Consider the following 27,234-nt stretch of genomic DNA (forward strand, 5'->3'; position numbering starts at 1 on the left):
TAACCATCCCCCTCTCATGTCAAATTGTCCGGCAAGCTTAATACCGGCACTGCTACTAGTTTTTTTTAATCTCAATTAACACTTTCCCTATCCAGTATCCCCATATAAGTCTCCTTTCTCCCCCAGTAAATAGTATATTCAAAAATAGACATTAACTCAGCCCACATATACAGACTGGGCCTCAAAAATTAATTTGTTCTTGACAATCCTATCGGATTCTCATCCAGGACCGTCATTTCCTTCTAAATGTTCCGACCTCCCCACTGGTGAGGGGGTCACACACAAACCCAATCTCCTTGTCCCCTATCGGCACTTTAGTCGATACGTTCTTCCTTTTTTTTAAGAAATATTGCAATGTTCCTAGCTTCTCATATCCTCAAACACCAATTTATTAATTCATGCTTGACTAACTTTAAAGCCTGTTCCTAACTTGTAAACATATTTATATATTTACGTCCATTTATTCAGTATTTAATATTTAAAATGTAAAATGCATACAGTTCCCAATTTTAAAATCCACTGTAATCCACCCAGATTTTGTACCCTAATTTAGATCCAAAATTAGTTTTCTTATGTACTCCTGACCAATTATTTCTCAATTACAACACTTTAGGTCGTAAAATAATCAGAGCTGTCTTACAATAATTTGTCAATTCAAGTTTTTAAAAAAAAATTCTAATGGCCGAATCCAAGGTCTCAGATAATAACCATGGAAGTTATCGTCTTTTTTTTCCCGACAGTCTACTGTTGAACTGAAACTATAACTGTCCTTCACATATTGAAAATAAATCATGTTAAGTTTACATAAAGATCACATTTAAAACAATCCTGGAACTCAAGCTCCAGTGAATAAAACTTCCTCATTCAATCACCAACAAACCAATGTGCATTCAAACCGAATCACAGAGGGTTAAATGTTTTGCGAGCAGTTCTCGCACTCTCTCTCTCTCTGTCGGTCTTACTGCAAGCTGCTGGTAAAAAATAAACTTCAGTTGTCTTATATAATTTGAGTTTAATGGGGCTACAACAAATCCTGTGGTCCGTTTCCCCAAACGGGACCTCCCGTAGGGGACACAGTCTCACTACTTCTTTATCACCTTTTCCCCTCATCTCTCTCTCCTTTAGTCGTGCAGATCTCCTTACCCCCTCAGCCCCTGCTGCTGTGACTTCCACGTCCCCTTCGCCAGATCCCCTGGATCCCGCTCCCGATTCTCCAACGGCCGCTGCCGTTGTTCCTCCTGAAGAGCATATGGCGGGGGTGCCACAGGCGGGGGTAAGTTCTCTAACACTTCCCACTTACTCTCATTCAGTGGAGTTAAAGGATATAAGGGTACTGGGATTGGAGCAGTTGCTGTCAGGTTCCCTACCCAACATGCAGCATACTCGCTCTCCTTTAAACCTGGATACTGTTTATCCTTTACATAATCATTTAAAATTTGACAAACCCAATCCTCGTCCGATCCAAATTTTGGCCAGATCACTGATGGCGGACGGATGGGTTCTTTTACCCAAACAAAACAACAGTATTTTATCATTTCCTTTTTCTTTAAGCCCCGACTTTCGTAGGGACTCCAATTCCCCAATTTTCGTCCCAACGGACTATTAAGGGGAATCTGTGGGGTTTCGTTTTCCCGTTCCTTTTTAGACCTGGAACCTCGGCCACCCATGGTTGGTCTTCAGGCTAACCTACACTCTGGTTACTCAATTAACCCTTGTATCCCGGTTACCTGTCACAACCACCGAGTCGACAAGGCAGTGTACCCTTCTCAATTCCGCGAAAACCCCAAAATACCAGAGAAGGTTCTTACCTTGATCCTGTGCACGGAGTTGTCCGACTCAAAGTAAAAAATCACCTTTTTACTTTTTCGAAGCTTCAACCTTTTTACTTTATTGCGAGCGCCACCTATTCACATCGTTTGCTCAAACATCTGTGTGTGTCACAGTGTCCCAGAATCATTCAGAGCCTCCCGTGGGAGTTCTGTTTAGGATCCCGGGACCTCTCGCAGATTTATTAGAATGATATCAGGAATAAGGGATTTAAAATACAAAGAAAGATGAAATATATTGGGTTTATTTTCCTTGAAGCAGACAATTTGAAAAGGTGAGTTTATTGACATGTTCAAAATTATGAACAATTTTGTCAGGGTAAAAAGGGATATTCTGTTTCTACTAGTCAGTATGTCAGTCACTAGAGATCATAATTTCAAGATTGTCAGCAAGACAGGAGTCAGATGAGGAGAAACTTTTTTACTCAGAGAGTTGTTAGGATTTAGAATGCACTGCCTGGGAGAGTGGTGGGGGCAAATTGCATAGGAGGTTTCCAAAAAAAAGTTGGAAATATATTTGAAAGTCATGAATTTAGAGGGCTACAGAGATAGGACTGGACAGTAGGACCAGCTGGGTAGCTCTTTCAGGAACCAGTACAGACACAATGGATCAAATGGCCTCCTATTGTACTATAAAATGATTGTATGCTTCTAAGAGTCACTGGACCTGAAATGTTGATTTTGCTTTCTCTCCACAGATGCTGCCAGACTTCTTCCAGATATTTCTGTTTATGTTAACCTTAGCTTCCTATTCTGTTATTTTCACGGGTGTTATTGAATGGGATGTACATAGACAATCTACACAATACATAGTTAAAGTAGAATTGGAGTCCTACATACAATACTGGATACTAATTTTGATTGATAAATAATTGAGTTTGTGCAACACAACCAAATCTGGGATATAGTGTGGATGATCAGGTACAAGAAGTCAAGTTTAACACGTCCAGTATTACTTCTGCTTCACTGTCTCTGCTGAGGTATACATGTTTGTAAACAGATGTGTACCTTTCAGGATGCCAAATTGCCATTCTACATTCCTGTAATTGCACTTCTGAAATCAATTAAAGATCAGAAGAAATGCTTAACTAATAAATACCTTTCTAGGGGTCTTGTCGTGCAGTGGTCATGTACCAATCAAAGGTCTGGATTCAAGTCTGACTTCAGGCTATGGAGGTGTGTCATAACATATCACAGCAAGTTGATTAAATAAGACCTTCCATTCAGTTTTTCTAGATAAATAGGAATAGAAGTTCAACATACCATGATTCAATTTAACATTCTGTGTTGCTGCTGTTACAGAAACCACTCAATTCTTTTTTAAATCGAATCACAGTATCAATTTAACCATCACACCATCCAATAAAAGTAATATAGGAAAGATTAAAATTGACAAAAGTACACTTACAAACCTAATTCGTACTAGTTCTATTCAATCCTAATTTATCTTGACTCACATAGGCAACAGTCCATGCCCTAGGTTAAAAACACTTGACCATGTGAGATCATTGGAATCAATAGCCTGAAAAGGAAGACAACTTCGTAATCTTTTCTGCTAAAATCTGTTAAAAATTGTACATTTCTTCACCTTGGAAAATGTTACTGATGTAATAAGCTTTTTGAGTAAGGAGTGGATGGGACAAGGGCATGGAAGATTTGTGATAGGGTGGAAGACAGGAAAGGTTGACTGATTCAAGATTTAATCTTGGGCAAAGGGAATGTTGATGATGAAGAAAAGAAGAAACAAAACAAAAGATATGCCTCAGGAAGGTGTGCTACGGTCTGAAAGCAAAGATAAGAGAAAACCAAAGCATGAAAGAAAAGGAAACTAAATGGAAGGGGAGAATTTATGGTCTGAAATTATTGAACTTAATGTCGAGTTTAAAAGGCATGGAAAATGAAGTGCTATTTGTTGAGCTTCATTGGAAAAGTCAGGAAGAAATGTCAGCATGAGTGCAAGGTGGAGAATTAAAATGACCAACCACTAAGAGTTTGGAATCATGCTTGCAGATTGAACAAAAGTGTTCTGTAAAGCTGTCACCAATTCATATTTGTTCTCCTAAATGTAAGGAATTGCACATTGTGGTCAGAACATGCAACAGAGTAACTTGAACAAAAGTACACATACATCACCACTTCATCTGGAAACAGCGTTCCCTCTATTTTGTCTATGCTTGAATAGTTTGAGTGGTATATTGTCCACACTGAGCAGAAGTGAAATTGTGATTTGTTTCAAAGTTTGTTTATTATATATATTACATTTTAAATTCATTTGTGGACATCCCTGACATACACAGGCATTCTGCCTGCATATAGCAGTATTACACGATGTGAAATATTAAAAATGTATATTCATATTATTTTACAGTTATAGGTATTCTACTAGTTATAGGTGTTCAGCTGATAATCTGAGGACTGTTTAGTGAGGGCAGTGTGTACACCACATATACTGAATGACCAAAAGAGATACTAGTAATTTATTCAATCTTTTGTTGGGAACTTTTCTCGCCTGCCTTTAATTGTGTTGATATTTTGTCCAGATGAAATATACAAGTTAATTGACATCAAGTTGTGTAAGTGGCCTATTTCTAATCTATTTCTGGATTTGCACTTAATTAAATTGCTGTGGCTAAATCCACACTCACAGTCAGCATTTAATGACTGAAATGTTGTACAAATGTTTAGAAGAATGGACATTTCTTGAAACTGGTCATTGTTTTAGGGCACAGTTCATTAAATGACTAAATGTCTGATTTTTTCACAACTATAAATTTGAACTCAGAGTATTCCTCACATATGTCTTTGGCCATATGTTCACCATAGTTGGGTATAATGGGCGGCACGGTGGCACAGTGGTTAGCACTGCTGCCTCACAGACCCGGGTTCAATTCCCGCCTCAGGCACATTCTCCCCATGTGTGCATGGGTTTCCTCAGGGTGCTCTGGTTTCCTCCCACAGTCCCAAAATGTGCAGGTCAGGTGAATTGACAATGTTAAATTGCCCCTAGTGTTCAGTGAAGGGGTAAATGTAGAGGAATGGGTCTGGGTGGGTTGCCTTCGAAGGGTCAGTGTGGACCTGTTGGGCCGAAGGGCCTGTTTCCACACTGTAAGTAATTTAATATATAAAAGTGGGCTATTTTGATATTAGTCCCATAATATTGTATTTTCAAAATTCATAATTGGTTGTGTCAGCGATTGCAGCCTTAGCAAATGCATGACACTGTCATAATTCCTCTTCTGGAAATCTGCTTTCCAAGTGGTTACATAGCAGTTGAATCTTTTGAAGATTTGCAGCAATATCCACATCACAGATGAGAGCAGGCAGAACCTTCTTAATTGCTTCATTTCAATAAACACATTCACCTAGATACTAAATATTCAGCTTATTGATCTTGGTCTTTGAAAATGGCATTGCCTGAGTTGTTGTTAAACTGTTTAGTCTGTTCTACTGTAACGCAGTTGTTGCATTCTCATGCAAGCTCGTGTTATGTGAAATCACGCAATAGAAATAACGTCTATGGGAAAAATAGTTGGGCAAGCCACCTAGCCTAACACAAGTAAATGTTAAAATCATATATTTTAATGAAATAATACAATAAATTTAACTCTTTCAGGAGTTTCTGAGTTTGCTGAGTTCCAGTACTATATTAAGGGTATGAGGGTCATCATCAGCATCATCATTACTTCCAGTGCAGTTATGGATGCAGGGTTATGACGAAAGAAAATATTTATTTCAGAAATGGATGGCTGTGGTTCATTGTCGTCAGACTGTTTCTTGGGGGTTGGCTTTAAAAAGACATCTACTTTTTGCTGCTTTGCCACCTTTCTTCTTTCACAAAGAAGCTGTTCATCGGGTGCCAGATAAGACTTTATGCTATGACCTGTTATCCTGCGACGTTCTGCATAGTCGTCATTATCTTCTAAGATCTGCAACTGCTTCTCAACTTTCCTCAGGATCAAAGACAAAAGAGAAGTGCAAAGAAGGACTTCATCCTCTTTATTTTGAGCTTCAATTTCCCCCGCAGCCACAAGTTGTTGTAGATCAGTCTCCACTTCTTCAAAGCCAACTGGCTTCTCAAGAACTCCTCTGACGATTCAACGCCTTCAAAATCAGGAAGAAAATTTGGGAGAACATTCTGCAAAACTGCATGCAAACAGTCCTTATTGACATCACCCCATGCCTCCACAATGATGTCAATAACATTCTTAATGTTAAAGCTCTTCCAAAATTAAAGAACACTGACCTTATTATCCAGCTTAGTAATTGCAATCAGCTTCCTGAATTTGCACCTTAAATAATAAGCTTTAAAAGCTGCTATTGCACACTGGTCTATGGGTTGAATGAGGGAGGTTGTGTTCAGAGGTTGAAATAGCACTTTGATGTTTTTAGAAAGCTCACCAATAGTGACAGGATGGTTTGGTGCATTGTCCACAATGAGGAGAATCTTGAAATCCAAATCCTTTCTCCTGCAATAATTTCTAAAAATGTTCTTGAAAACATCAGCAATAAAGTCAGAAAAAATTTGGCCCAACATCCAACCTCGTTTGCTTGACCTGAAGTAAACACTTAGAGTGAATTTAAGGTAACTAGGAATGGAATCACTGTCTGTACATGCCATTGGGAACATGTGTGGAGGTGTGGGAAGGATTCCTTTATTGTCTCTCTATGTGTGGCCATCTGGCGGGTGAAAGATTAGGGGGTGTGTGTAGGTTTTGATTTTCTGGGGCACAGTTGCACATGCGCAGCTTTTAGGGAATATTACATAAAAAGTGTTTGATTCCTTGGATGATGAGAAGAGAATGAGAGATTAAAAGAACAGATGTTTAATCTGCGTTTGTGTGGAAATTGGTCATGGAAAGGAATGGGCATAGGGGGAATTCTGGACTGGACCAGGATATCACAAAGGTACGGTGCCTTGGAATGCTAAAAAGGGCAGGGAAGAGAAGATATGTTCGGTAGTGCTATCACGCTGAGGTGATTTCATTAGGTAGCAGGACTTCACTATTATTACAGCGATGTCAGGATGAGAGATGCCTTTAAAATCATTGCTACACAATGATTGTGTCATTAAACCCTTTGAAAAAAGAATCATTTTAGATAGTTTCTATCATTTGATAAAATTACGAATTTCTACCGAATTACTGGTAATGTGTATTTCTCTCCAAATACAGGCATATGCTTTGGAAGACATGGAAATAGACTTCTTAGAAACAGCTTGTCTTTGTAAAACAGTTATCTGTTGTCGTGTAACACCCCTTCAGAAGGCTCAGGTGATAGAACTGGTGAAAAAGTACAAAAAAGCAATAACATTGGCAATTGGAGATGGTGCAAATGATGTAAGCATGATCAAAGGTAAGTGAGAATAACACTGAATTGGATGTTCACATTTTTTTGCAGAAATTTCACTTGATAACTTTACATAAATGGAAAATATAATTGTTGAAACAAAAGAAAAGGTCGAGCCTGGGGAATCACCAAGGGGATCAGAGAGAACTTGCTGTGCATGTCTTCTAATCCTTAAGGAAGAATGATAGATAAAGTGGTTGATGTTTGCCTTTATTAGTCATGGCATAGACTTTAAGGGCGGGGAGATAATCCCTTAACGATATAAAATGATGGTAAGGCCACATCAAGAGTACTGTTAGCAGTTCTGGAATCCACGTTTATAGGATGGATGTTATAGCTCTGGAGAGGGTGTGGAGGAGATTTACCAGGATGTTGCCTGGGCTGGGGATTTTCAGTTATGAAGAGAGACTAGATAGACTAGGTTGTTATCCTTACAGCAGAGGAGATTGAGAGGAGACATGCTTGAGATGTTTAAATTATGAGGAATATAGATGACAGAGAGAAACTGTCTCGCGTGATGGAGGGTTCAATGATCGGGAGCATAGATTTAAGGTAAGGGACAGAAGAAATGTGAGAAAAATATTTTACAAACAGAAGCTGGTGGAAATCTGGAACTCACTGTCTGTAAGGGGTGGTCAAAGCAGAAACTGTAAAAACATTGAAGTTTGGATTTGCACTTGTGATGCCAAGGCACACAAGGCCAGTGCAAGAAAATGGAATTAGAATAGTTAGAAGGTTATTTTTGGCTATTCTTTGTGGCACAGAATTCCATAGGCTCTCTGGGTGAAGAAATTTCTTTTCATTTTATTCCTAAGTGGCCTACCCTGTACCTTATGATGTGACCCTTGGTTCTAGACTCCCTTGTCATGAGGAATAGTCTCACTAGTCCTGTTAGAATTGTATAGGTTTCTATAAAACTCTTACCCGCCCATTCTTCTAAACTCCAGAGAATATATTCTTCAATGATCCAGCTAGTTATTTCCACAATATTGAGGTTCTGCACTACAAAATGTCTAACTGATTGTGTGATTTGAAATTCTCCATTTCCCTGGTACTGGCCCATATTTTTTTAAAAAATTGAAGGTTTGTGGGCAGAATCTCAACAATTTGCATTCTTCCTTTGACTGAAACGTATAAAATCCTGAAGGGTCTTGACAAGGTATATGTGAAGGGGATGTTTCCTCGTAGGGGAGAATCAATGGGAGGTGTCAATGTTTTAAAAAATCGCATGTAATCTATTTTAAGGAGAGATTAGATTTTTTTTTCTCTCAGAGAGTCATGGCTCTTTGGAACTCTCTGCCTGATTAGGTGATGGAAACAGAATTCTTGAATCTTTTTAAAGCAGGGGTAGATAGATTTGTTAAGCAAGGTGTTGAAAGGTTATTGAGTAGGTGAGAATGTGGATTTGAGGTTACAGTCAGAGCAGTCATGATCTTATTGAATGGTGGAGCAGGTTTAAGGGGCTGAATGACCTAGTCCCACTACTGATCGTGAATGTTTTTCCTTGGAGATGTTCAGGCCAAGAAAGATCGATAGAAGTATTCAAAATCATAAGAGGTTTTAACAGAGAAATAAAGAGAAAATGCCTCCAGTTGTGAAAGGATCAAGAATGAGAGTGTGCAGATTTAAAGGAAGCAAATGTGATATGAGGAAGATGTTTTTCACACACCTAGTGGCTAGACTCTGGAATGCATTGTTAGGAAGTGTGGTAGAGACATTTCAATCAAAGCATTAAGGAAAGAGTTAGACAATTATTTGAAATGGAACAATCTGCAGAGTTAATGAGAGAAGGCAGGAGAGTGACACAAAGTGAAAATGCTTGCTTAGTGATTTTAGATTTTGATGTTCGTGGTCACAGTTATCTAATATAGGCTGCAGATTATTTGTAGGAATTTTCAGACAGTTTATTGAGTGTGTTAAGAAGCAACAGTTTAATGTGCTACATTACTTAATTAAACAAAGAATGGAAAAATATGACCCATAGCAGATGAGAACACTTTACTGATTCCTAAGCCATTCTGTAAAATGGAGAAAGAGATGGTGGACCTCTGCAGTTTGGAATAGTGCGGTGTTTATCTCTGATGGTTCATACTTGTTGGTGGTAACAATCTTTGTTCTCCCCTCAAATTTGCGGTCTTGTGTTAGTAAGGTCATGACTTGTTCTTCTGGACACTATCATGCGCTTGCTGTCTGTCTCTGTCTCTTGCTTAACACACTCACTTCCCAACTGCAGCTTAGTATAACAGTGGTTAGCACTGCTGCCTCACAGCGCCAGAGACCCGGGTTCAATTCCCGCCTCAGGCGACTGACTGTGTGGAGTTTGCACGTTTTCCCCGTGTCTGCGTGGGTTTCCTCCGGGTGCTCCGGTTTCCTCCCACAGTCCAAACATGTGCAGGTCAGGTGAATTGGCTATGCTAAATTGCCCGTAGTGTTAGGTAAGGGGTAAATGTAGGGGTATGGGTGGGTTGCGCTTCGGCGGGTCGGTGTGGACTTGTTGGGCCGAAGGGCCTGTTTCCACACTGTAAGTAATCTAATCTAATTGTGGGGGCTGGAAATTTATGCTGTGTCAAAGTCCTTTAGGGATCAGGGGCAGCTCGCATGATACCAGGATATCCGTTGTCTGGTGACCTGCCTTCACCTGAGGGTTAGATTACTACTCTTTCTATGAACAAACATTTGTTTTAAGCAGTACTTTGATTATAGAGTACATATAGTGTCGTGTAAATCATTAGTTCAGTGGTGCATCATGACATCAATAATTCTTGTGAATTATTGGCTTTAAATTTGGGAAACTGAGGAGCAACATGCTTAGATTGTGGTGCTCAGGACCAATTGATTTCCACACCAAGATATTTGAGGTCTCAATAATATTGAATGCAAAACTATTGGATTGTATGGCTCTCTTCTGGCTCTCCAATGTCCATTTAGGGAAGGAAATACCATCCTAACCCAGTTTAGCCTACATGCGACTTCAGGTACACGGCAATGTTTGACTCTTAACAACCTTCTGAAATTGACAGAGGAGCCACTCAATTGTATCAAACAGCTACTGAAAGTCAAAAAGGTATAAAGCCAGAAGGAACACCCAGCATCAACACAAGCATCAGAAGGGCACACCCTGTCAACCCTTTCTCACATCTGAGGCTATTGGCAAAACTGGAAGATCTGTCCTATAGATTGATTGATTGATTGAGCAGCAGACTGACCTAATCTTACTCAGTAAATCATAGCTCCAGCCAAAGTCCCAGAATCCTCCGAGTCTATTCCTGAGTATGACCTCCCTCAAAAGCAGACTAAATCCACCAGAAGTAGGAGCAGATTGATTAATATTAGCAGGGAGTTGTATTGATTTTGCGCCTAATGATTTTAACTCTCAGAAGTGTTCATCTACCAACATAGGATATGCAGTTAAGGAGAACACCATACCTTCATTAACATTATGACGAGCATTTTACCTTGTCAGTTTCACAAATAAGTTAAGAGTCACAAAGGTGACAGAACTATCAGTTCAGCCAGTTTCTGAATCAGACTTGGAAACCAAGCTGGCAGGTTAGAACACATAACATGTGTCAGTGTAAAGCTATTAAATCGGCAGGAAACTTCAATATCTCCTATGACCCCTTTACAAGACCCTCACTTTAACCGTAAAGTGTCAAATGTATTCAAATACCATGCTGTATGGAACATCGTAGATCAGAGATTGTGATCAATATAATTTGTAAAAATGCAATACTTTAATCTGTATGGTCTATGTGTATGGTTATATGTATTTGTGTGGCTGTGTGAATGAGATCAGATGTTTTTGACCCTGTGTTTAATTCAAGGAAAAGTGTGTGATAAAATTGCCTTTATTTTTGAAGTTTACAAAATGTTCCTGAAAACTATTTAACCAGGATACTCCATCAAAGTGGGACGGTAAGAAATAGGGACAGGAATAGGCTGTTTGGCTCCTCGGCCTTAAATATACGTAAAGGCTCAGCCCCACAGCTCTCTGTGGCAAGGAGTTCCCAAGATCCTCATTCCTCTGTTAGAAGAAATTCGTTCTCATCTTAGTCTTAAATTGGCGCCCTTTTGTTTTGAGACTATGCCCTCTGGTCCCAGACTCTCCCATGAGGGCAAATATCCTCTCCACATTTACCCTGTCAGTGCCCTTGAAATTATATATGTTTCAATGAGATCTTTTTTCATTTTTCGAAATGAGTAGAGTCCAAACCTGTTCAACCTTTGCTGATAAGATAATCCTTCTAGTGGACCGTCTCTGAACTACCTCAAATGAAATAATATTTTTCCACAAGACCATAAGACATAGGAGCAGAATTAGGCCATTCAGTCCATCAAGTCTATCCTGCCATTTGATCATGACTGATATGTTTCTCAACTGCATTCTCCTGCTATCTCCCTAAAACCCTTGATCCCCTTACGAATCAAGAAGTCATTTATCTTTGTCTTATATGCACTCAATGATTTGGCCTCCACAACTTTCTGTGGCAGTGAGCTCCCAAGAGTCACCACCCTCTGACTGAAGAAATTCCTCCTTATCTCTGTTCTTGATCCTTCCCTCTGAGGCTGTGCCATCAGTCCTAGTCTGTCCTACTAGAGGAAATATTTTCCCCATGTCCACTCTATCCAGGTGTCACAGTATTACCCCCACCATAAATCCTTCTAAACTCCATTGAGTACAGAACTAGACTGTTCCACATTCTACAAGCTCTTTATCCTCTGGATTATTCTTGTAAATCTCCTCTGGATTCCCTCCAAAGCCAGCTCACCTCTCCTTTGATTTGGGACCCAGAAATAATGCTTACAACATTCCAAATGTGGTCTGACATGGACCTTATACAACTTCAGCAGTATAGCTCTGCTCTTGTATAATGTATAACCTGACAATTTGTCACATTGTATTCCATCTGCCATTTTCTTGCTCACTGACCTAGCACGTCTAAGATCTTCTGCAGCCTCCCCACCTCCTCAATATTACTTCCCCCTCCAACCTATTGTTGTTTCATGTATACAAACGTCGCAAAAATCCCCTAGTTCCTTCATCCATATTTTTAATGTATAATGTGAATAGCTGGGGTCCCAATACAGACCCATGTGGAACTCCACAAGACCCCTTATCCAAATCCTCTATCCATGCAGTACCTTACCTCTAATACCATGGGCTCTTATTTAGCAGCCTCCTGTGCAGGAGCTTGTCAAGGTCTTCTGGAAAATCCAAATAGATCATGTCCACTGGCTCTCCTTTGTCAAATTTGCTCATTAGTCCCTCAAAGAATTTTAACAGATTTATTAGGCATGATCTCCCATTAATGAAGCCATATTTTATCATGCACTTCCAAGTACTCTGCAGTTTCATCCTTGATAATGGACTTTTAAAATCTTATCAATGACCAAGGCCAGGCAAATTGCCTATGTTTTCCTTAGTTTCCTGTCTTCTGCCTCCCTCCTTTCTTAAAAAAGGGATGTTACACTTTCCTATCCTCTGCAACCCTCCCTGAGTTCAGATATTCTTGAAAGATCACCACAAATGCCTCTGCAATCTCCTCTTCCATTTCCTTCAGAACTCTGGGGTGTAGTCCATCCAATCTGGGTGATTTAACACCTTAGTAATGGCCACTGTTCTCACCTCTGCCCCCGACTGTCTTGAAGTTCTGGTATGTTGCTGATATTCTGTTCAGCTCCGTTTCTTTGTTCTCCATTGCTAATTCTCCAGCCTCGTTTTCCAGCAGCCCAACATCCACACTTGCTTCTCTCTGACCTTGTAAATATGCACAAAAAAACTCTTGAAATCTTCTTTTGTATTATTAGCTATATTAATCGCATATTTTATCTTCTCCCACTTATTGCTTTTTTAGTTATAGTCTGCTGGTTTTTAAAGGCTTCCCAATCAAGTGATTTCCCACTAATCTTCACCACATTGTGAGCTTTTTCTTTTGCATTTATGCTATTCCTGATTTCCCTTCTCAGCCATGGTTGCCGCATCCTCCCCTTAATATGTTTCTTCATCCTGGGGAAGAATTTCTGCTGTGCCTCCTGAATTACGTCAGAAACTCCTGCCATTGCTGCTGAACCATCTTCCCTGCTAGGCTTCCATTCCAATCAACTCTGGCCAGCTCCTCCCTCATATCTTTGTGGTTACCTTCACTCAATTGTAATATTGTTACTTCTGATTCAAATCTTCTCCCTCTCAAGCTGCAAGTTAAATTTTTTCATATTGTGGTCACTACCCTTTGTGGTTCCTTCACTTTACATGCTCTAATAAAGTTTGCCTCATTAAATCCCGAATTGCCTGTTCCCTTGTATACTCCACTGAAAGCTACTCTAAAAAAAATCATTTCAGAGACATTCCATGAATTCCTTTTCTTGACACCCGCTACCAAGCCAGTTCACCTATGTATCAAAGCCACCCCCCTCCTCAATTATTGTACTTTTGTCTTTCTTACATTCCTTTTCTTAGTCCTGATTTATTTTCTTCCCCACATCCTGGCTACTACTCAAAGGCCTATACACAGCTTCCATCATGGTCTTTTTTCCTTTGCGGTTTCTGAACTCTACCCACACAGATTTTACACCTTCTGACTCCATATCACTTACTATTAATTCAGCTTCATTTTTTATTAATAAGGCAACCCTGCCCCATCTATCTATCTGCCTGTCCTATTAATAAGATTTGCTTTTTGGATGTTTAGTTCCTAGCCCTGATCCCCTTGTAGCCACGTCTCTGTGATACCCACCAATTTCAATCTGTGCTATAAGCTCATTTACCTTGTTTCATACACTGCACACAGAGTGGTTCCCTTATCTGTTGTGCCTGAAGTTAAATTCATGATTTTTTTCCACACTGCCTGTCCTGTTACTGGTTCTGGAAACTTTAACCACTGCTCAGCCCTCCACGCTTCTTTAACTCTTGGCATAATCTTCCACCTGCTGACTATTTAGTTTGACGCCTTATTCACAACCTTAGTTATGTGATTTGTAAGGACTTTGATCCCAACAAGATTCAGGTGAAACCGTCCCATTGAACAGCTCCCTCCTTCCCTGATATTGAAGCCAATATCCTCTTTCCTTTGCTAAGGAGACGAAACAGCTCACAATGTTATCGATATGATCTCAACAGCACCTTGTAACTTGCAGTAAGACTTCCTTACTCTTATACTCCAACCTCCTTGAAAAAAAGGTCAACATTCAATTAGCCTTTTTGATTACCTGTATGCCAACCTTCTGTGTTTCATGCACAAGTACTCCCAAGTGCCTTTTGGTTGTAGCTTTCTGCAGATATTTTCCTTTCCAAAATGAACAAGTTCACATTTTCCCACATTGTATTCCATTTGCCAACTTTTTGCTTACTCATTTAATATATCAACAGCTCTGCATAAACTGTTTGTATCCTTTTCACAAGTTTCCTTTCCACCTATATTTGTGTCATCCAGGAGTATATTCAGTGTCTTCCTTCACATCATTAATTTATATTGCCAACAGATATAGGCCCAGCACTGATCCCATTAGAACCCAACTGCTTACAGGTCACCAACCTGAAAAAGAACCCCTTATCTTCACTTGATATTTCCTATCCATTGGCTAATTCTCTATCCATGCCAATATACTGGCTCCAACACCATAGACTCTTCTGGCAACCTTTTGTGAGGTACTTTGTCAAATATCCTCTGGAAGACCAAATACAACACATCCACTAGTTCCACTCTATCTACTCTGGTTGAGACTTGTTCAAAAACTCTAATAAATTAGTTAGAAGTGATTTTCCTTTCATGAAGTCTTGCTGATTACATGATGATTTTCCAAATGTACTGTTATTACTTACCTAATAATTGATTCCAACAATTTTCCAACAATAGATATTAGGCTGATTGTTCTATAGTTATCTGCTTTGTGGGTCCCTCCCTTTTAGGGTGTTACCTTAGCAGTTTTCCAAACCTCCAATATTTCTTCAACGTCCAAAGGTTTTTGAAAAATTTCAACAAATGCATTCACTCACTCTGTAGCTTGTTCTTTTATGAACCAAGGATGTAAGCCATCAGGGTCAGTGGACTTATTTATCTTCACATCAGAACAAAACATCCTTTAGCTCTCTCTCTCCCCCGTGCCCCCCACTCTCCCCACCCCCCTCCCCCCACCTTTGAAAGAAAAAGCACACCTCTTTCTAAAGATAACCTACAGATCACAAGAAATAAAGGATCACATACATTTAGTCTGTAACAGCATTTTGTACCAAGCTCCTCAAACTTGACAATGTAAGAGCTTGGTGATTTTTTTTAATGTTGTTCCTGAACTTGAGCCATAAGCCCATTGACAGCTGGCCTCCCACAACAAGCGTGAAATGGCAGCTTCCAAAAGAGCTAATTTTGAGAGGCTGGAATCAATCAAACAGGATCAGAGAAACAGTTAGTGTCCTAGGTACATTATTCTGAGATTTCGGCAGGATTTTGATTCATGAAGCTGGAGGCTAGGCTGGGGATGGGCTGAATGTTTTTATGTTTCTTAAAGGAATACTCCTGTATGGACGAGAAATTACATGACTGGTAGTCATTTCAGAGATTCTGAATTATGATCCCTTGGTTGGTTATTCCATTCCAGCTTCAATGTTGTTCCAGAGTCTTTATGAAGATGCAAAGTTATTCAAATAATATCAAATTCATTTTTCCACAGCTGCTCACATTGGAGTTGGTATAAGTGGTGAAGAAGGAACACAAGCTGTCCTTTCAAGTGATTTCTCCTTTGCTCAATTTCGTTATCTACAACGTCTGTTATTAGTCCATGGAAGATGGTCATATCTTCGCATGTGCAGATTTCTCAGTTACTTTTTCTATAAAAATTTTGCCTTCACATTTGTTCACTTTTGGTACGGATTTTTCTGTGGATTTTCTGCACAGGTAAGTCTGCTCCAAAATCTATGTTTTGCACTCATATAATTCATGCAGAAATGTGAATTGATGATTCCCAGGGTAAGGAAAATGTCAAGTGGAACAATACCCCTTTAAGAAAGTAATTTCTTCATTACACAAGTTGACCAATTGAAAGCAGCCAGTAATGATAATCTCAGAATAACAGAATGCACTTTTAAGACTGAGATAAGGAGAATTTCTTCTCATAGACGGAAGTGAATTTGTGGAATTATTTACCACAGAGGGATGCAGAGGCTGCATTGTTAAGTATTTTCAGAGATTGACAGATTGTTAATCAGTAATGAAATCAGGGGTTATGGGAAGAATGCAGAAAAAGAGAGTTGAACATTATCAAATCAGCTATGATCTCATTGAATTGTGGAGCAGATCAAATGGGCTTGAATTGCTTGCTTCTGCTCCTATATCCTATAACTTAGAGTCTCCCATTTGCCAGCATCTGTGCCATGTTATGCATTGTTGCAGGTTTTCTTTTCTAGTTTGATGATGTCCCTTACCTCATAAGTCATCTATGGCTTTTTTGAGGCAAGAGAAACTGGACCTCTTGTCCCTTAAAAGAATAAATCTGTTTTATATCATGCTAGATTAGTTTTTCAACATTTCACACCAACTATGCATAATTTTTAACCAATAACGGATTTGTCTAGTTTACTCTGGGCAAACTCAGTCTTGTCTAGTTGGCCTTATGTAATTTTAGTATTGTGTTGCCCTTTCCCTTTTTCAAGCAATGCATTGAATTAAATCAATTTCTGGTCACTGTGATATAAATATTAACACACCAGAAGCTTGTTATCCAAACCTGGTTCATTGCTTATTATTAATTATTGGAACAGAGCATGCTATTCAGCCTCCCAAGGTTGTTCTGCCATTCAGTGAAATCAATTCTGATTTGTGGCCAAATTCCATGTATCTGCCTTTGCTGAACAAAACATCTATCTCAGACTTAAAGTAAACAATTGATCCAGCATAAACGTGCAAGAGTTCCAAATCTCTACCTCCTTTTGCATGTAGAAGTGCTTCCTAACACCACTCAAGAATAGTCCAGTCTCTATTGTTTACTGTCTTCAGGCTGCCTTAGCATTATCTGGCATGTCGGTTTGTGGGGGTGACTATTAAATGTGCTGGTGAAAACTGATGAATGGTGCTCAGATTATGTCCCTAGTTCCAGAAATTCCATCTAGTGGCAATAGTTTATCTTTAATTGTATTGTACTTTCCTTTTATCAGATCACTCATAACCTTCTAAATTCTAGAGAAATCTAATTTCTCTTCCACTCTTGATGGTTCCAAGATATATTGCAGAAATCTATCTTGAACACACTCAAAAATGTATATTTCTGATGTGAACTTAGCTGCTTACCCCATTCTATATGGAAATTAAAATCACCTGTTAATTCCACACTGCCTTTATTCCATATTCACCTAATCTCTACATTAATACACCCTGCCACTTCACACTCTCTTATCAACAATTATGTGATCACAGTATTGAATTTTAGGTTTAATCAAAAATTCAAACGCAATTAGTATATTATCTTCTCTCCTAGCTATTTGGTGCCTAAATAAAATTCCAGTGGAAATATACATTGTAATCTAAATAACTTGAGAACTGACATGATTTCTATTGAGTTCTCAGTTTTATTTTGGAATTATTTCATGAAAATCTGTGTATCTGTATGTGCTATATAACCAATTGTTCATTTTCAGGCTTAATAAATCTTAATAGTGCTATTCTTTTTTTTCTACAGACTGTATATGATGAATGGTTTATTACACTGTACAATTTAATGTATACATCTCTTCCTGTATTAGCAATGAGTCTGTTTGATCAGGTATGTCACTACATTTTTTTAACTCTCTTTAGGCTGTCCTTACATTATCTGCCACAGCAGTAATGGGGGTGACCATTAAATGTACAGGTGAAGCACTGATGACATCATCAGGTGTCATTTGTGATTTAACTTGAGGTCTGAACAGGGGAGCAGTTACAATTCTCCTAACAGGCCAAACCAGTGAGGAATAGGAGTTAGAGCCCCTGTTTCCTCCAAGCTATGGAAGTTAGAAGTTCTTACATAAACTGACCACAGGCCGAGATACTGCATGTGCATTGCTGTGGAAAGAATTTGAAAGAACCTGCACGTTTGCTGAATACTGCAAAAAGAAATTGGAGAGACTATTGCTCAGGACTATAAGTGGCTTCAATAAGATACTTTTGTTTAGTTCCTTTATGGACCATGAGAAGCTTAGGAGAGTTGATGACTTATTGGTCTTATCACTGGACTGTTAATCTAGAGACCCAGGTAATGTTCTGGGGATTGGGTTCAAATCCCACTATGGAAGACAATGGAATTTGAATTCAATAAATGTCTGGAATTAAGAGTCTAATGATGAACATTTGTCAATTGTGTACACTAATGTCCTTTTAGGAAGGAAACTGCCATCAGATCTGGCTTGCATATTACTACTAACTGCTTCAGGGATTAGCCCTCATTCTAAGAATGAAATTTAGAAAATCAAAGTTTCCCTGTCAGCTTGACAGATAAATTATTTCTTGTCACATATTTTCGTTTCCTGACTTAACACTCCATCAGAAGTTCCAACTCATATTGTTCCGACTCCATTCCTTCTAGTCGCTGGTAATGTCCCCACCTGTCATGATCTTAACAGTTGGCCAACTATTTCTTGCTGGCTGTTTTATACAAGATATCAACAAGTTCCGTGAAAATGTAGCTGGCTATTAAACTTATGCAAGCATACCTGGTAATATGCCTACATTGCTCACTAAAGTGCTTTCCTACCCAGCAGTAAATATTGAAGCTAGCATTTCTGAAGTGGTTGTTTGAGATAATATAAAACATAATTTGTTTGTTGAATATAGAATATTTTAAACAGTTATTTAATTGATGATAGAAAATCAGGATGTAAAATGATAGGTTTAAGAATAATATTGCTTCAGCAGTTTCACTGGAGTCTCTTGTATTGCAGCGGTGGAGTCCCTGCCTGAATAGAGTCATAGAGATGTACAGCACGGAAACAGACCCTTCAGTCCAACCTGTCCTTGCTGACCAGATATTCCAACCCAATCTAGTCCCACCTGCCAGCATTCGACCCATATCCCTCCAGGTCCTTCCTATACATATACACATCCAAATGCCTTTTAAATGTTGCAATTGTACCAGCCTCCATCACTTCCTCTGGCAGCTCATTCCATACCCGTTCCACCCTCTGTGTGAAAAAGTTGCCCCTTAGGTCTTTATTATATTTTTCCCATCTCACCCTAAACCTATGCCCTCTAGTTCTGGACTCCCTGACCCCAGGGAAAAGACGTTGTCTATTTATCCTATCCATGCCCCTCATAATTTTGTAAACCTCTATAAAGTCACCCATCAGCCTCTGACACTCCAGGGTAAACAGCTCCAGCCTGTTCAGCCTCTCCCTATAGCTCAAATCCTCCAACCCTGGCAACATCCTTGTAAATCTTTTCTGAACCCTTTCAAGTTTCACAACATAGAGGGATGTGGGCCAAATGCTGGCAAATGGGACTAGATTAAGTTGGGGTATCTGGTTGGCATGGATAAATTGGACCAAAGGGTCCGTTTCTGTGCATGTCTATGACTCTATGCTGAAGCAATCTTTTAAGAGGCTGCTTCCAAATAAGTCACATCCATAATCACTGATGTGTTAAGGACAGTGGCCAGCCTCTGCTATAACAAACATCCTGGGGGTTACCATTGACCATAAACTTATCTGCAATAGCCATATAGACACAATGATTACAAGAGCAGGTCAGAGGCTCGGAATACTGCAGCAAATAATTCACCTGACTTCACAAAGCCTGTCTAATCAACAAGGCACATGTCAGGAGTGTGATGGAATAGACTACACTTGCTTGGGGATGTTGCAGCTCCAACATCACTCAAGAAGCTTGTCACCATCCAGGTCAAAGAGGCCCATTTGATTAGCATCACATCTACAAACATCCACTCCCTCCACCCCTGACACTCAGTAGCAGCAATGTGTACAATCTACAGGATGCAATGCAGAAATTCACCAAATATCCTCAGAGAGCACCTTCCAAACCCCATGACCACTTCCATCTAGAAGGACAAGGGCAGCAGATACATGGGAGCACCACCACCTTCAAGTTCCCCTTGAAGCTACTCACCATCCTGATTTGAAATATATTGCTATTCCTTCATTGTCATTCCGTCAAAATCCTGGAATTCCCTTCCTAAGGGCATTGTGGTTGCCCACAGCACATAGACTACAGAGGTTGAAGAAGGCAGTTCTCAAGGGCAACTCGGGACAGGCAATATAAATATTGCATTTATATAAATATGGGGTGAGTACAGAGTCTGCTTCAGTTATGTTACCCCACATGAATGAATAGGTTTCTAACCATCACACTTAGGGTTAATTCATGATTGTGGGTGCTAAAGATCAGTCATTGTAGCCCCAACACATGTCTGCAGGAGTTCATTAGAATAATGTCCTCGGCCCAACCATCTGCAGCTGCTTGATCAATGTCCCTCCATCTCAGGAGATATGAGGAGGCAACAGTCGAGTGATATTACCTTTGGACTGTTAATCCAGAGACCCAGGTAATATTCTGGCTACCAATGTTTGAATCCTGCTATAGTAGAAGATGGAATTTGAATTCAATAAAAATCCGGAATTAACATGATCGTAAAACCATTGTCAATTGTCAGAAAAACCCATTCTGGTTCAGTAATTCCTTTAGGGAAGAAAACTGCCATCCTCACTTGGTCCGAACTACATGTTCACTGATAAGATACAACAAGATTTCGATAATATCCAGGCTGACAAATTGCAAGTAACGTTTGCACCCATAACACAATGACAAAATGTAAATGTCAGGCAATGACCATCTCCAATAAGAGACAATCCAACCACTTCCTCTTGACTTTCAATGTTGTTACCATCACTCACTATCATTGGGGTTATCATTCACTAAAAGCACAACTGGACTCACCACACAAACTAGTCTCTTTAAGAGCAGGTCAGAGGCTAGGAATGCTATGGTGAGTAACTCCCCTCCTAACTCTCCAATGCCTGACTGCCATCTACAGGCCCAAACCAGGAGTGAGATTAAATACTTTCCGCTTGCATGGACAGGTGCAGCTCTAAAAGCACACAAGAAGCTCAATACCATACAGGACAAAACAGCCCGCTTGACTGGCACCTCATCCACAAGCATCCATTCCTTCCACCACTGTAGCAGTAATGTGTACTGTCTATAAGATGCACTGCAGAAATTGATCAAAGATCCTTAAACAGCACCTTTCCAACCTTCCATCTAGAAGGACAAGAGCAGCTATTGTGTAGAAACACTATTATCTGCAACTTGCCCTCCAAGCCATTCACCATCCTGACTTGGAAATATATGGCTGTTCCTTCAGTGTTTCAATGTCAAAATCCTAGAATCTCCTCTTTAATGACATTGTAGGTCTACCTACAATACATGACTGCAACAGTTCAAGAGTATAGCTCATTACCACCTTGTCAAAGACAACTAGGAATGGCAATAAATGCTGTCAGCCAGCAATACCCATGTCCAATGTGTGAATAAAAAAGAACATGAAAAGTAAGCAGCTGGCTTCAGAATTATATTGCAGAATGAGTCAGCAGTTTTGGGAGAGGAGGATGAAATTCAAGATAAAAATATGTAGATATATAAGCAAAATCTAACATAAAAGAACACATGCTGAGGATCTATTTATAGCTTGTCATTCAATATTGATTGGAACTAATTTTGTGTTGCAGGATGTAAATGACCGCTGGAGCATGGCATATCCTCAACTTTATGAACCTGGACAGTTTAATCGTTATTTCAACAAATTGGTTTTTGTGAAATGTGTTATCCATGGAGTTTATAGTTCCTTGGTTCTTTTTTTTATTCCATATGGTGCCCTATTTGAAGCAGTGAGAGATGATGGAGAGACAGTATCTGACTATCAGTCTTTTGCTTTAATTGCTCAGACATGCTTGCTTGTGGCCGTTACCCTACAGGTAACTGAGTATTCACATTTTTTGTAAAGAAATCATGGATGTTTATGTTATTATGAAAATAAATGATAATATTTACTTATTTTGCAAACTCAATATGCCTTAGTTGTAAATACATTTAAATAGCTCACATTTTATGTGATGGCACTTAGGTAGTCTTGTAACAATTTCTGCATGCAGGATTTCAAAAGTAGTTGGCTTTGCACATATTACTGTGGCTCCATCAAGCTGTCATTCACCACTGATGTAACAATAAGCCAAGATGGTATTTCCATTTTACAAATCTGCCACGTTTTACAAGGAAAGTAAAGAAACAATGTGATTTACTGGCATACTGAGGAAACTCCATGGGGACTCCAAAATAGCAACTGACCTAGATCCTGCTCCGTATTTTTGCCAAATCAGATTTTCAACAATAGGGCAAATGGAGTGGGATGAGATAAAAACAATGACTCCAGATGCTGGAAACCAGATTCTGGATTAGTGGTGCTGGAAGAGCACAACAGTTCAGGCAGCATCCAAGGAGCAGCGAAATCGACGTTTCGGGCAAAAGCCCTTCTTTAGGGCTCATGCCCGAAACGTCAATTCTCCTGCTCCTTGGATGCTGCCTGACCTGCAACACATTTTCAGCTCTGACCTCCTCACTTTTTCCTACTATTAGCATTAGACTGCCCATTAGTAAATTCTGGGTGTGTTGGCATGAATAGTCAAAGGGCAAAGATTGGTGGGTGGGTTGGCATGAGTTAGCATTATGTTGGCATAAAGGATATGAGGGGCAATAGTGGTGGATAGGTGGACATGGATTGACATATGGGGCTATGAGAGGTCCTGGTGGTGGTCGGGGGTGGGGGTGGTAGTGTGGGGGGAGCAGCACAGGTTGGCATTAGCTTAACATTTGGGGTAATTAGCAGAATGAGTTAACATGAGTTGGCATTAAGTTGGGATATGGGCTATGGGGCCAAAGCAATGAATTAAACATGTTTTGGTAGAAAGGTATGAACAATCTTTGGAAGTTGCTGCGGGAGGCATAATTTGGCATTGGAGAGTGCATGGGGGGGATGAGGCATAAGGACTGGACGGCTTAATGTTTAACAAAACAGCTGGGATAAAGTCTCACAGAACTATGGTGGCTCTTTTAAACAGCTCAACTCTCCCAGTGGCTGCCCCTAATCTTTGTACTGGTGAGTAAGAGCTTGACTCGAACATTCCATTCATGTGGACATGGCAAGCCATTTACTTCCCTTCTTCAACTCAGAAACACAAATCCAGGCTGACTATACTGGTTGTGAAACTCTGTTTCTCTCCACAGAGAACGTTTTACGTAGAATCTTACCAAGAGCCTTCTGAAATCTAAATATACCACATCCTCTGCTTCGTCTTTATCTATTCCACTTATCTCCTCAAAGAACTCCTAACAGATTTGTCAAACAGAATTTCCCTTACATAAATCGTGATGACTCTGCTCAATCCTACCATTATTTCTAAGTGCTCTGCTATCACACCCTTTATTATAGATTCTAGCCTTTTTCCCTATGGCTGATATTAGGCTAGCAGGTTTTCAGTCCTTCACTTTCTCTGTCTCAAATAGTGGGATTACATGTACCACTTTCCAACTTGCAAGGTCCATTTCAGAGGCCACAATTTTTTGAAAGGTGATCGCCACACATTACATTTACAGTCACCTATTTCAACACTCTTAAAAGTAGATTATCAGGTTCAGGGGATTCAGCTACTTGAAGTCCCATTAATTTCTCTAGTAAAATCAGGTGGAGTGTTGAATGGGTGGCTGATCAACATTGACTATTACATGTTCCTACCAAATTTGTATGTTCTGGAATATATTATCATGTATGAAGTTCAGCAATAACAATGGTTGATAAAATTGTAGTTATGTACTAGTCTGTGTTATGAAGAGTTACAGGCTTGTTGCTGGCATTGTTAATGTGATTCTTTTCTATCTGGGGGTTTCAGTTGCAATATTGGCTCAGGTGTTTGCTGAAACAGTCATTTTGTATGTTGTATGGATCAAAGTAAAGGCCTGTTTCTTTTTAGGAGTTTGTTTGCACTTATAACAGGGCTATCTTTACATTCGCCTTGATTGTACCTTCAGTGGTAAATTTCCTGATGGTTTTATGTGGTTAGCAGAAAGGATTTTGTGGCAAAGTTCATCATTATAGCTCATGAATTATTTAATAGAAATAATTCAGTTTCTGAAAAATAATTGTCTTTGTACCAATTACTTTGTGTTCAGAGGCCTGGATGTTCTAGTGCAAGAATCACAGAAAGCTAATATATAAGTACAGCAGGTAATTAGTAAGGCAAATAGAGTTTTGGCATTTATTGCTAAAGAGATTGAGTATAAAAGTAGGGAAGTGTTGCTGCGACTATACAAGGCATTAGTGAGAATGTATCTGCAGCATTGTGTGCAGCTTTAGTCCCTTTAGTTGAGGAAGAATGTAGTTGCATTGGACACATAGGAAATTCACTGGATTGATTCCAGAGGTGAGATGTTTGTCTTATGAAGAGTGGTGGAGCAGTTTAGGCTTGTACTCTATTGAATTTAGAAGAATGAAAGGAAATCTTATTGAGATATATAAGATGCTAAGTGCAATTGATAAAGTAGACATGGGGCAGTTTCCTCTTGTGGGCAGTTCCAGGACATTAAGTAAATTTAAACAAGAGACAGAAAGAGTTTTAATGAGTAAGGAGTGAAAGCTTATGGAGAGTGGGCAAAAAAGTGGAGCTAAGGGTGAGATGAGATCACATATTGAATGACAGAGTTGCATTGAGAGCTGAACCGTCTATTCTTGCACCTAGTTCTTATGTTAAGTAATATCTTGGTTACAGCACACAAATTCATGTTGAAATGTTTTTCTGCTTTTTGAGATAATGCTGAATAATGACCAATGTCTCATCAAATATCTTAATGTAAAGTACCAAAGATATTGCAAAATTATTATGTGTTGGTTTTCAAAAGACTTAGGCTGGTATTTTCCTGATTTCAGCCTAAGGCTGAAAGTGAGAAAGAATAATGGAGATAAACTAACTCCATGCTAGGATGTGCAATCCATCAGATCTTCCAGCAGTCAGGTTTCTACAGAATTAGAATCCAGATTGAGAAAGACCCAGCTGCCAGGGGCGGTTGCTGCTCCCGCGTCCCGAGGATAGAGCAATAGTGGAAGAGATGAATGTCATTGGTAGGGATTTAGGTGGCTATAGGATGTGGTCCTAGGAGTCAGAAGCAAGGGCAGGGGATGGGTTTTCACAGCTATTACTCTGCTTTAAGACCCATCCCCAACTTCACATACAGTCCCCCAATCATGTATAGATTAGTGCAGATCAACAGCCCCAATCCTCCAAAATCAACAGCCAATCATACTGGTTGACCAATCAGTTGGTTGTCCCTTTTTGTTGTCCTGATTGGGGCTGAAATAGTCACAACCAAGTGGGGATAATTCCTTAAGTGGCTCTTAAGTGGTTAGTTGATGGCAGGGAAAGAAAGTAGAACTTAGGCCTTCCTGTCTACACCGTAAATATAGTGGAGACAGGAAGGTGGTGCCATTCCGATTGGCCACAGTTCTACCTAATTAAGTTTGTGTCCCATGCACAGGATTATTGCCTTTGAGACTGGATGACTCTGCCCTAAGTTTATAAATGTTTATTAATGATGAATAATTAACATAGAAATTTGACTGCAATAACCTTGCTGTTTGGTAACAGATCGCACTGGATACATCATTTTGGACAGCTATCAACCATTTTTTTATCTGGGGAAGTCTTGCTGTCTACTTTGCAATAACTTTTACAATGTACAGCAATGGCATGTATCTGATGTTTCCAACCTCATTTCCTTTTATTGGTATGTACTTTTAATAGTTATCACTTCTGTTACAAATAATTTTATGTTAAAGTAATTATTGATTTTCTTTTTACAGGATTATCAGGTATGAATGATGTTAAATGTTAAAAAATCATTTGACTATGATGCTCATATTTAATATTTCATATAAAGAATGATACAAATGCAGTAGTATATGGGAAAAGTAATGGACTTAATACTAAGCCGGGCCCCACCATAATGAGATGGAAAGTTTAGAAGGGGTTAAGTGATCGGGTTGGTGATGATTCGCCATGGCAGATTCGTCGCCGATGATTAGCCACTGCCAGTTCTCCACCAGCGTTTCATCACTGGGGTTGTTTGACCTCTGGAGACTATTCGCCACCGGAAAAATATATATATGTACTGATTGTTATCCCTCCCACCTGTTCTTTTATACTTCTCAGTCCCCTTTATTTATACAACTACGTATTATATATTGAGAAAAAAAGAGGTAAAATAAATATCATTGGTTTATATATAAAAATGAGTTACAAACTTTAACCAGAAAAAGAAGTATATTTTAAAAACCTTTATAATGGTGGTAAAATCTCACATTAATATTAAATAATGAAATGTTTTAGTTCATTTGATAGTTATGCGCTATTCCTCTAAGATATTCCAAACAAACTCTTTCACCGTATTCAAGAACAATTTTTTTTGTTCTATCGTCTGTGTCTCGATTTTTTTAGCTTTATTTGTGGTGGGTAACCCGCTATCAGCTGTTCCATATATAAATCTCGCCCCTTTTGCACTTTCATTAATGTTCCAATAATTTTCCATATGGTTGGGTGGTGAGCTCCGAGTTCAAAAGCAATTCTCCGATGAGCGGCTTCAGTGTGATTATTTGTGCGATCTTCATCATTTATTGTTGTCTCATAGACCGACCACATGTCATAGGGAAACAAAGGTGCCCTTTGGCTACTGCCACGTCTATTGTAGAGTCCAATATAATTAAATTCAAACCAATCTAGTATTGGTTGTAGTTCTTGAGGCAAAAAAATCTGCGAGTGCTTCTACTTAGATATCAAGGTCAGTAAGTGGCACAAAAGCCAAAGCAATTATCATTTTTGCTTTTAAAGTGTAATCAGGATCGGTGTTGTATTGACGAGTTGCTCCAACTGCAGCAATATGTTGATGCATACTTTGTGCCAAATGAAAGAAACAGCCCCTAATTCTAACTTCAGGAAAACATTCTGTCATAGCACTGATAGCTACCTGCTCAAAGTCACAATGGATAT

The 27,234-nt window shown here is 39.3% G+C and overlaps 1 protein-coding gene across 1 annotated transcript in view; it reads left to right on the forward strand.

Moving 5' to 3' along the window:
- The window catches only part of atp8b5b (ATPase phospholipid transporting 8B5b), a 206,312-nt gene that overhangs the window by 172,730 nt on the left and 6,348 nt on the right, over nt 1-27,234 (forward strand). The window contains exons 21-25 of the mRNA XM_060849059.1: nt 6,998-7,178; nt 15,837-16,060; nt 17,838-17,921; nt 21,874-22,119; nt 25,837-25,975. Coding sequence (XP_060705042.1) covers nt 6,998-7,178; nt 15,837-16,060; nt 17,838-17,921; nt 21,874-22,119; nt 25,837-25,975 — 874 coding nt within the window. The remainder of the gene's footprint in view (nt 1-6,997; nt 7,179-15,836; nt 16,061-17,837; nt 17,922-21,873; nt 22,120-25,836; nt 25,976-27,234) is intronic.

This window comes from Hemiscyllium ocellatum, chromosome 1 (assembly GCF_020745735.1).
Source record: "Hemiscyllium ocellatum isolate sHemOce1 chromosome 1, sHemOce1.pat.X.cur, whole genome shotgun sequence".
Taxonomy (NCBI): domain Eukaryota; kingdom Metazoa; phylum Chordata; class Chondrichthyes; order Orectolobiformes; family Hemiscylliidae; genus Hemiscyllium; species Hemiscyllium ocellatum.